Source organism: Amphibalanus amphitrite, unplaced genomic scaffold, assembly GCF_019059575.1.
Source record: "Amphibalanus amphitrite isolate SeventyFive unplaced genomic scaffold, NRLGWU_Aamphi_draft 000768F_arrow, whole genome shotgun sequence".
In the NCBI taxonomy this organism is placed as follows: Eukaryota; Metazoa; Arthropoda; class Thecostraca; order Balanomorpha; family Balanidae; genus Amphibalanus; species Amphibalanus amphitrite.
The window spans coordinates 93679-105754 of NW_024882262.1; the positions used below are offsets into that span (position 1 = coordinate 93679).

At 45.7% G+C, this 12076-nt stretch overlaps 1 protein-coding gene across 1 annotated transcript; it reads right to left on the bottom strand.

Moving 5' to 3' along the window:
- Window positions 1-4169: 4169 nt before the first annotated feature.
- LOC122365859 (NAD-dependent protein deacetylase Sirt6-like) lies at window positions 4170-6198 on the bottom strand. Its single transcript, XM_043337441.1, has one exon. It carries the CDS (start codon window positions 5886-5888, stop codon window positions 4563-4565), a length of 1326 nt encoding a protein of 441 aa, XP_043193376.1. The 5' UTR covers window positions 5889-6198; the 3' UTR covers window positions 4170-4562.
- Window positions 6199-12076: the final 5878 nt, after the last annotated feature.

A 12076-nucleotide genomic window follows, 5' to 3' on the forward strand; every position in this document is an offset into this window, starting at 1 on the left:
TAAAAAAAAGTTTTTTGAATTTCGAAAAAACGGAATATATGTGAAAGTCCTTACCGCCTTCTATCTGAGTACGTACCAAATTTGAGATCGATACCGCTTTTTTGGCCAAGTTATAGCGAAAAAAAAAACTGTTCAAAATAAATGACGTCAAATTTTCAAACTCAATTTTTAGCAGTTCTAGACCTCGTAGCGCAAAGCAAAGACCACCATTAGACTCCCCGTGACGAGCTGCATCGAATCCATACCCATTTTATGCAAAACTATCAACTTTTAAATTTGACCTTTTTTGACCTGACCTTCACCAGAAAGTGACCTCAACCTCACCTGATGGTCTTATAACCAACACCATTGAGCTGGAAATGAAAAATTGGCCATAAAACATGCATCGCACAGCTTTAGTAAAGTTGGGTTCATATGCTGACCCTAGGTGACCTGACCTGTGACCTGACCCGATATTATCAGTGACCTCTAATAGCAACATATAATTATATACTATGCAACTGACGCCCTATCGCTGATTTTCGACAAAATACGTTTTACTCGGTGTTATAGCGCATTCCCTAGAGGACCCGTGAACGGTGAAGCATCTTAGGTATCTTTGACCTGGTCTGTGACGTCATCGGTGACCCCGCGGTCAATGAAATTTGGTTTTCCTCAACAAATTTGACAGGGCTATCGAACGCCGTTTGAATTTTACGGATCCGTCCGATAGTTTCGGAGATACGGGGGGGGACAAAAAATGCCCCCCCCCCCACCCCACCGCGCGGAAGGTGGCCGGGAGGCCCACCGCCTGCCTTCGGCGGCTGCCTCAATTTGACACCTTGTGTCAAAACAAAAATTTCGTAGCTACGGCCGTAAATCGACCGGAAATTACGTCAGAATGACGTCTTCGGCCGATTTTGATGCAAAACATTGAACTATGGCAATCACTCTCAAGAGATGTTTTTAACCCTCGCCCGTAAACGGTGTTTTGCCACCTTCGCCCATGCAGGGGGGGGGGGGGGGTTGGTGCGACCCCCCCCCCTTGGCGTTTGTAAACGGAGCGTCGTAGGGCTTAGCGGAAAAGACCAACGGATTGCTCTCAACGAGATCTCGCGGTTGGTGGTATATTTTTTGGTCCTAGGTCAACATTTGACCTACTTATGACCGGTCAAAGGTCAAATTTTAGGAAAAAACAAACTTTTTCAGATTTCCGCGCCGATTGCGGCAAAACGGTAAGAGATATCGACTTGAGACCTTCACTATCGTGATCCTTGATCAATTCTCTATCGTTTGGTGTATATTTCGATGTCATAACTCTAAAAATGATGCGTTGGGAGCATCAGAAGTCTGCAAGGTCATTTGTGCATTGGGTCACGTCAGGCGTGTGACGTCACTGACCTGACCCTGACCCAAAATGAACTACAAGAAACAACCGACGATGCCTGAAATGGATAGCAAATTTGAATTCAGGGCATCAAAATACCCCGAAAAGGCATACAAGTGCAAGAAGTCGTTACAGGTCAACCGAGGTCACTGACCTTACCTTGACCTTTAGTAACCTTCAAAATGTTAACGGACATTGTGCCAATGTCAAATCAGCCAGTTGTGATTCTAAAACAATCCATCAGTGGTGTCAGGTCAGTCGGCATTTATACCAATGTGAAGCAATCTCCAATTTAGCGTAAATCTGGCCGGAGGTTGTTCCCTTTATGACGTCATAACTCCGTGACCTGACATGACCTGGACAATTTTTTTTACCAAAAGTTGCGCAAAGGATGCCCCAAAGGGTGCTGAAAACTTGAGCAGGCTATCTGAAAAGGTTCGGCGTGTAGCCAAGAAAAACTTCATGGGGGGGGGTGCACCCCCCCTACATGGGCGAGGGTTAACCCTCGCCGGCACGGGGGGGGGTTGATGCAACCCCCCTAAGGTTTTCGCGAATAACTTGCGTAAAAAGCGGCAGATCGCGACGAAACTTTCATTACCCTCGCATTGCTCCATTTTACACCTACCTTGAAAAGTTCATGACCCTGACCAAAATGACCTTTGACCTGTGACCTACTTTTCGAGACCACGTTTGGCCAGAATCGCGATTCGGCGTATGTCGGCTCGCATTATTCGTGCGTTTGCAAGCTTTTCGTGGTTTCAAACGTTCAAACATGTGATTTGATGTTGCTCCCATGCATTAGGGTGCATGTCAAAGTCACCAGAATGTCAGGTCAGGTCACTGACCACTGGTGACCTCGGTTCACTTTTTCGAGTTTTACATGTTTCTAAGCCAGTTTTTGTAGCTGAATTCGAATTTAGCAGCCATTTGAACATTTACGAAGTAGTTTGGTGCCTTCGTACCTAACATGTTGCGAAGCTGTCAGAGGCGGCGCCGTATTCGCCAGTTCTGGCCAGCCGGTGACGCACGGTTGTCCAGTTCTGGACCGAGCCACGGGACGGCTCAGTGAGATAAGCACGAGTTACTGCATCCAGTTGGCCGGCGCATATTGCCCACACATTGGCCGATTACGTCCCTATCACTGCTGCCTAGAGGTCGGCCAAACCACGTCCCGCGCCCGGTTACGACCCGGCTGTCGGCCGCTCGACATCCTCATTTTCGCGACATTTCTGCGACGAGTTTCGGCCAGATGACAAAAGTGGCAGTGGCCGTCTGAAGTGCGGGCCGGGCAGCTGGGGAGGCCGTTCTCCGCCGAGTACCGGCCCCCACACATCTGGAGCCCATATCTCAGCGAGCCACCGCCTCCTTTCGCCTGAGACGGCCGTGTAACACGCCAGTATCAGTGGCACCGGACCCGCGCTCCGTCCTTACGTCCGTCCGTCAGATGCGGCCATACGTGTCCGTGATCGGCTCTGACCGACGCCAGATTGTCGTCACACCGATGACCGAGCGCCCGCCGTCATCACGCGCTCGGTCAGGCACGGACGTCAGCGGCCCGAGAATGTACAGGGTGATCCAAAAAAATTGGAACCCCTAACTTAAAATGTCCGTAAGTCCGAGAGTCTTCACATTATTGACAAATTACAAACACCATTAGAAAGTACGTTCAATTCTCCATAAAACCAAGTTGATTGAACTTAACTATTACTATACATATTGCCCTAGTTATAGCCTATAAAATTTGTGTCACGAAACTCACTGAAACGGTTTTGAACATTATGCGCAAATCAGTTGTTTGCGATTTGCTGTTCTGACCATGTCGCATGTTGGAGGTTCATGAATAAAAATAGCTCATTCACGTGCTATTGCAAGGAATTTGAATTTCAACAGGAGCAAAAAAGTCATTCGGTGCTCCGTGCCACACGGCCCACTCAGTGGTCGAGTTTCTGGAACAGGCCTGCCCGGCCTTCATCGAGCCAGATGCCTGGCCACCGAAGAGTCCTGACCTCAACCCTTTTGACTTCTTCGTGTGAAGCGAACTGGAGCGAATTATGTATAGAAGTCAGAGGATCAGCAGTCAGTACCATAAAGGAGTTGAAAGAAAGGCTGACGGCCTGCTGGGATCAGTTGTCCCAGAGACTGCTGGCCGGCGCCGTCGGAGCCGTCCCGAAGCGACTGCAGGCTTGCGTGACGGCCAACGGAGCTCGGTTTGAGCACATGCTGGGATGAACAGCGGAAGCTAGGACGCGTGTATCTGTTCTATTGTGTGCTTCTGTGTAAACTTTTATGCAATAAAATTGAAATTGGATGTGGTGTTATTCGCAAAAAAACAACAGATGGAGTGCTAACGGACTTCAATGCATTGTTAACAATTGGCGATTTCGTTTCACTCAGTTTTTTGACGCTCATTCCAAAAGCTAATAGTGTGTCGATGCCTTACAACATACATGCACTAATTTGACGTAATTTTATAGAGGATTTAATGTTCTTTCAAATGGTGTTTGCAATTTATCAATAAAGTGAATACTTTCGGACTTATAGACATTTTAAGTTAGGGGTTCCAATTTTTTTGGATCACCCTGTATAGACCAAGCGACCCTGCGGGGTACGGCGACCAAGCACCGGCCCTGCACGAGGGGCTCGAACGCGTTCAGTCGCCAGTGCTGGTAAATGGCAACTACACCGCTGATGTTTTACTCGTATGTTTTATGAGAGGTCTATCAATGCTCGCAGTCATGTGTAAGACAGTGAAACACCACCTACAGAACAAACATCTGATACTGATTTTAACTTTCGACTAATTATGAGATGAACTCAATTTATTAATTACAAGAGCACACAACTTTGAGTCCACATAACAATTCAGTAAATGCAGTAGCCACAAGCACTCAAAACAGGACAAGAACGTGACTTGAAGGACGTTTAATCAGTTACCACTTGATTCCTGCTTTGATACACAAACTCAATGCATAAAATGACCTCACAAAAGGTTTTCTGAGTTCAATCAGCATGACTACACACTATTACAATGGGTCAGCATGAAATGTGCAATGATACATGAAACACAGGAGCAAAACTTCTCACTGAACAAAAAGGAAGAAAACTGTATGGCAGCATGGATACATGATTGTTTCCTACTTGATGTGAGATGAGACTCATGCTGAGATGACAACTAACAACAGCACATCAGTCAGTTTCAGGATGTGTTCAGTTTCACCACAGACGAGCTATACTGCTGCTCACCACCATCTGATGGCTTCCCATCAGGCACAGCAGCCAACCCACTGTGTCCCTGGTCCTGTTCAGCATCCTCAGCAGCCTCACTGGAGGGTGCAGGTGGCACCAGCCCATCACCTGGTGCCTGGTCAGACTGGCAGCCATCAGCACCACCACCAGATGCGCCAGTACCAATGGTGACAGCTGCCTGCTCCTGGCTGCCACAGACACTGTGAGTACCTGACTTAGATGGACTGGAACCATTGTCATTTCCCCCTGGGCTCTGTGTTTTGAGTTTCTTTGATGAGGGGGAGTTGGTTTCCTCAGATCTTTTCGCACTCAGTTTTGTGTCTTTCACTTTGACCTTGACCTTTTTCACCTTTTCAAGCAGGACAGCATCTTTGAAGCTAGTCTGGGGTATAGTCCACTCAATGATCTGATCACCTGATCCTGTACATTTTGTGGGATCCTGGGCCTCGTCATACTCCTTTATCTCCACTCCAAGCCTTTTGCACAGTTGAGTCATGACATCATCAACATAGGTGTTAATAATCAGGTCTCCCTTCTTGTCATGCTTTGTGGGCTGCAGGTTACAGATCACCAGCTTTCCACCATGTTTCTTTGTCCATGTTGGTAAGTTGCCACTGGGAAGAATCTGCAATGTGGTTCCCAAACAAACACTGAGATCAGCAACTTCTGAGTGCATCTCAGCCAGTTCCAAGTCCTTTTGAGGCAGGGAGCCCTCCCAGTCCAAGATGATGTCATGCAGCTTTCCCCGGCATCCTCTCCCTGCCTTCCCTGTTCCAGGACAAGGCAGGTTGAGGCACTTCTCCCCAACTGTGGTCACGGCTGACTTGCGAACAAACTGCCTCTTGCAGAAGTTGCACTGGTGAACGAACATATTTCCATGCAGTTCTGACATTTTAAGCCTTGGCAATCCAGACTTCAAATGGAGACCATCAATATTTTGAGTGATGACATACTGCACATACCCTGCCTCTTGCAATGATGCTAAGGCCAGGTGAGTGGTTGTGGGCTTTGCATCATCCCATGACACATTGATTTCTGGCTTCAATCCTTTCTTCTCCAAAGTCCAGACACCTTTCGGTCCACGGAAATCAGGAATACCAGCAGAAGTACTGACACCTGCACCTGTGTGAAAGACAACATGGCCAGCTTTCTGAATCATAGTGGCCAATTCACTCACCTTCTTCTGAACTGTTTCCAGCGAATCAAACTTTTCAGGCAATCCACACTTGCCTTTATTTTCATATGGAGACAGGCCTTCTGCATAGTTACAGGACATCTCAAGATTCAATGAAATATACCAATGTAGATGAACATTTATTGAAACAATTCAAATTCAAATCTTGATTAGCTTTCTTATCTTGTCATATTTGCAATAGGATCACATATCACATGCTTGACTTGGATTGGAATGGTTTCAGCTTGCTGACAAAGTGAATAAGAATTATTGAATTTTAAGACCAGACCAATGAAAGAAACAACAAAGCTTGAAACAGAACAATCAATGTTCTGATGGATACATGTGAGGGCACTTGAACAAAAATAAATTGATAACAATAACAGCTTTTGACCTTACAATTCACAGGCCGAAATCCGAATACTTTTTTGTTTATTTATTCACTTTATTCAGGTTTGTCACAGATGCGCATGATATGAAAAGATATGGTAGCGGAGAGATTACTACCAAATTACGAAAATACTCTTACTTTGCTTCATGGTCCTCAGATATGATAGCAATCATGAGAATAAACGTAAATATCGTCTTCTGCGGGCCAACAGAAAGGAAACCCTGTCTGTTCTTATTGACTTGACAACAGGGAACGTTGAGCAGTTACTTATTGAGATCAGCATTTCCTTCGCTTGCTTTGAGATCCACTGAAATGACCACCGCAGTCGACGCGCCCGTAAACCCCAATGAACAAAAGAGATCCACTGAGATATCCATGACCATCGCACCTTTCGGTCAAGATCCATACCTACATACCTACCGGTATGCGCCGGAAATTTAAGAAAATTTAAGAAAAACTTTAAGTACACTTAAGCAAGCTAAAAAGTATACCATTCGACGCGCCTTGACGTGCTGAGTTCACTGGTGCTTTTCTTTTTTGCTCTATCTTAATTAGATCAAACGTTATAAGCGAAAAACTTTTGACCTGTTTTTAGCGATTTTTTTTTTACATTTATACCCCCCAAAGTCCAAACCCCCCTTAATATTGACCTAGAGCAGCCAAATTTGCACAGGGGCGAGAACTCCATGGGGCCCACCTTCCTACCAAATTTGGTGTTTCTAGGTGCCATAGGAGCCAATTGCGAGGGGGACCCCCCTGCCAGGCCGTGTTATGAAAAATGCCCTGCCAGGGCGAGGGTTAAACTTTGGACTATAAATTCTGCCATAGAACTGCCATAGAACCCTATTAGGGTTGGGACCTATCTGCATGCTCTGTATGTTTTGGTAAAATAAAAAAGCTCAGAATTTTTAATGATTTAATTTAAAATCACTTTGTTATAAAAATGCCTAGTTAGTTCAGAAATCAATTATTTGTGGCTGAAAACAACTTGCTTCTGATTGGTCGGGCTAATCATGACGTCACATGTAGGTATATAACTGTCTGTATATTTGGCGCAGTTGAGACATACATTTTCTATGTATTTTCCTATGGTAAATCGGAAGGACGCGTGTATATCACACCACGGTGAGATTTACATAATGCATCGCACTGTAGTGTAAACCTCACCCGGGTGTGATTTACACAATACACTACTCCTGTGTATATCACACCACGCGGAGTGTGATTTACACAGTGGGCCGGCAATGCGTAAATCACACCGGGGTGTGATATACACAATGTGCTCCTAGTGTGTAAATCACACCCGGGTGTCAGACCACGCAGCACCTGGGTGTGATTTACACAGTAGGCCCGGCAAATGCGTAAATCACACCGTGGTGTGATATACACAATGTGCTCCTAGTGTGTAAATCACACCTGGGTGTCAAACCACGCAGCACCTGGGTGTGATTTACACAGTAGGCCTAGCCAATGTGTAAATCTCACCAGGGTGTGATATACACTGTGTGCTCGGTAGTGGGTAAATCACACCTGGGTGTCAAACCACGCAGCACCTGGGTGAGATTTACACAGTAGCACGGTAACAAGACACTTAACCAAACCTTAGACCTGACCTGACCTAACCTAACCTAACCTAACCTAACCTAACCTAACCTAACCTGACCTACTGATTTTTGCCTACCCGTGGATGAGGAAGAAGGTACTCGCATGAAGAGATTGCAAGCAATGGTAAGTCAAATATTTTTAGGTTAAGTGGTTGTGCATCAGGCTTCAGGCCTTCGGCCTGAAGCCAGATACACAACCACTTAACCTAAAAATATTTGACTTACCATTGCCTGTAATCTCTCCTAAGGCATTGCCTTCGGCACTGCACCGCTTCGCCACGAGCATTCAGACGTCGCTTTCCATATTGTATTGGTGCTTTTAAACTTGTCGGTCGGCAGCGAACCCACCGCTACCAAGGAAAAGCGAAAATGCGGGAAAAAGCGCCCGCACCGACGGGACTCGAACCCGCAACATTCGTATCATGGTGCAAGCACCTTCACCGCTAGGCCAGGCGGTCAGCTGATTCCGAGAGAGAGGACGCCCGGAATCCCGCCGGAATATTCGTAGTGCTTAGTCTGATCTGACCAATGGGCGAGCAGAGTCACTGCTCTGACCAATGGACGTTCAGCGTTGCTATGACGTCACATCGTGGTGAGATATACACACAGCTGCCCTCTCTGTGTATTCCTCACCCGGGTGTGATTTACACTACGTAGTAGATTTTGTGTATATCACACCGGGGTGGGTGTGATTTACACAAATGGCCGGTATTGTGTAAATCTCACCGTGGTGTGATATACACGGTCCCAAATCGGAAAGATTGGTCGTGTTTTCAGTGTCTCTTTATTTTGCGCTGGTATTGCGTGGCTAAGAAGTTTTATCAAGAATGGCATATACTAAAATGTTCCTTTAATAATGGAGCTTCAATATCTGTGAGTTTTATTGGCAAGCGAAAACTGATTTCGCTGTTATTTTATCTGGAAATTACTCATTTTTTTAGGTCAATATTCAAAATATTTTACGGGAACAAGTTGGCACTTTTCTTGATTTTTGCACTCAAATCGCGTGCGATTCAACTGTATTGGAACTTGCAAAGAAGCTTGGTGATTAATTAACTGTGTTGTTATGGCACTGTTTGCAAAGCATGGATAATGAAACTCTGCCAAAGACTTAGCTACATAGCAATGCCTCAAGTAATACGCGGGAGGGACAGAATTCAGAGTCCGATCGAGAAGAATCGGTGCAAATGCTACGAAGACCAGGCAGCTCTGATACAATAGCTAGTCGTCTCACTACTCTCACTCCATTAGACCAGCTGATTCCTGACAGCACCGGATGCAAAGATGGAGCTCATCTTCCAAGCCAGAAACCAGTTCTTTGATGGAAGATGTGATGCTGCCTCTGTCTCTGCTTTGTTGGCCACTTTGGACGGGGCGGAGCTCCGCTCCTTGCGCGAGCGGTTATTCGCCTGTCATCCAGAAATAGTTCCTTCGTTTGCTGGCCGTTCCCTGATTAGGTGTAATACGGGGAGCTGTAATCAGGGAAGTAACTTTCCATATGAAAGGGGTGCAGGTACACCCCCGTCCCCCATCCACTAGAAGTGCACCCCCATAGGCTAAGCGGCGCCCCACACGCCGCCCCACACGATTAGCTCTAGAACAGATGGCGAGGGTGATTTCTCGGCTACATTCCATCTCGGCGTCGTGATGCTTGTGGGCTTGGAAAGCGTCCAGTCGTATGTAGGGTAGTGTAGAGTTCAATAAGGTCCTTACATTTGAAAGGTTTGAACAACCCGCAATCAGCACAACATACCACAAGTTAAATAAAAAACTAACAAACTCCGCCCAACTAATATTAATAAACATTACAGCCAAACTAATGGCCTAAATAAAAATATATCTCAAATCCTAACAGTTATCGCGGGTGATGGCGCCATGAGTTGCTATTATCCAAAACAGATGCAAATAAACATGTTTGTATGTCCTATGTATGCTTGTTTTAACCCGCGCACCGACGGGGGGGGCGGATATCCGCCCCCCCCTGAGGTTTTTCGCGAATAGCGGGAAAACCGCGGCGCGTAGCGCCGCGAAATTTGGTATTACTATAACCTCATCAATTTTACACATGGTGTGCAAGTTTGAACCTCCTACCTTTTAAGGTCAGGTCACCAGGTCACTTTGAATGACCCAACCTCAAGTCACTTTTTTGCAACTTTGTCACCGTGCCAGAGCTACAGTAGATGTCGGAGGCCTTTGAAAGTTGCAGGATATTATTAGGTCATTGGTAGCTACAATTTGTATATCTCGGAATTTTGATATCGGTGACCTAAGGTCAGGTCAATTTCGCGACCTCCCATTATAAGTCAATGGGGGAAAAATCAACTCCCTGTTTTTACCACTAAAACGGGTCGGAATGGCCCCATATACCATTCATGACTTCATATACGATCAACCTTCACTACCTTGAGGTCTGTTTTGCTGTTGGGCAGCTGTGAGGTCATGTGACGTCATCAAAGGTCACCAAAGGTTTTTGGCCAATAACTCCGTACAGGAACAAGATACAGACGCGTGGATGGTCTCATTGTGTTTAGCTCGTCAAGACGCATCGAATGATATACATGATGACCTCGAGGTCACGTGACCTGAGGTCAACCTTTGACCTTGACCTTTCGAGGTCAACATATATATCATTCGATGCGGATTGACGAGAGGATCACGATGATGCCCTTAGTTTGTTCCTATCTTGACTAATTCGAAAGTTATTCGAGAAAAACTCTCTCCATATCTAGCGCCGCCATTTTGACTTTTTCGACCCCTGTGACGTCATCTTTGACCTGACCTGAAAATGACCTTTGTAAAAATTGTAGATCTTGGCCGTGCGTATCCGATGCCGTTTACCGCTTGTCGCTATCTTGCTTCGTTCTCGAGATCTCAGGGGGGGGGGGCGGTCATCCGCCCCCCCCGTCGGTGCGAAGTTGGCGCAGACCCCCGTCGGTGCGCGGGTTAAAAACGTTGCAGCGGCGCTGGGAACTGCAGTCTTAGATCTGGGTATGTTTGGCATCTGCAACTCTTCATATACACATTAACCCTTTTTCGGACGGGGAGACCTTTCAGGATTTTCTTGTACAATTGCCAAACGCCGCGAGACATTCAGCTCATATTTGGTGACTTTTCCTAAATGCTCATTGCGCACATCTCAGCAAAAAAAAAAAAATGCCGGGTCAGGTAACCAGAGCGGGTTTGTTGACCCCACCTCAGAAAAGTTTGCAAACACGTCAGAGCTTGAGTTTTTCACGAAGTTATTTCCTCTCATCAAGTCTTCAAAACAGTACCTGCGGTATGTGTCGTTTGTATTTCTCAGAATTTTTTATCTGTGACCTGAGGTTAGGTCAGAGTCGTGACCTTTACATTGCAAGCCTATGGAAAAGTATTGAAATGCGACCTGCACCTCGAGTAAACGAGTCAAAACCACCCAATTCTTTAAGAATTATGACAAATTATCTTATCTGTAATGATCCAGGTGCAATTTACTGACAGGGACACCGGAGAGGGTTATCTGAGCCGAGATCATGTGAGGTGATATCTACCATACATTAATGCTCACAATACTTACAATATTGACAATGCTTTTGCTTACAACACTTACAATAGGTACTTACGATGAGACCAGCAAGCACTCTGCCGTTACATTTCTAACTTCTGTTTCGAAAAACGACGTTACACACATTCGCTGCCAGCATAGCATGTATTGTTTGACAGTAACAAAATACAATTGACATCTGAACCCCAAACGGACCGCCATCCACTCAAATTTTATAACCCTGACCGGTCAGGGGGCGAATGGAGGTCATTTCCTGGGCATTACACTCAGCCCTTGCACAAAATATCTCACCTCACAGTGATCATTACAACAATAGCACCGACTTGATAGTGGATTTCAAAGTACTTGCATCAGCTCTTCCTGCTATTGCAGACGATCATCTCCTCAGGGTAATGTTGTTCGGGACATGAACGAAGATCGTTTTCGGAGTTTCATAAGTGCTACTGCAACAGCCTGGCACAAAACAGGACTTGTACGCTCTTCTCTGCACTTTGCCCTTCAGTATATCACAAAAGAATTGTTTAGAATCCATCTTACGCTTCTTTCACAGTCTCCCTTGCCACCGTAGGGCGTAGATAGATTGCTGTTGCTGGTAAGTTAAGGCACGGTAGATAGAAATTACCTCGGTTCTCAACGCCTTAAGTTATTTTCATAAAAAAGAACAAATAAATGATCAATAAGATGACAGGAATGTAAACATTTTAATCGTAAAGTAGTCCAAATATTGGAATGAGCTTTTGCTTTTCAGCATCCT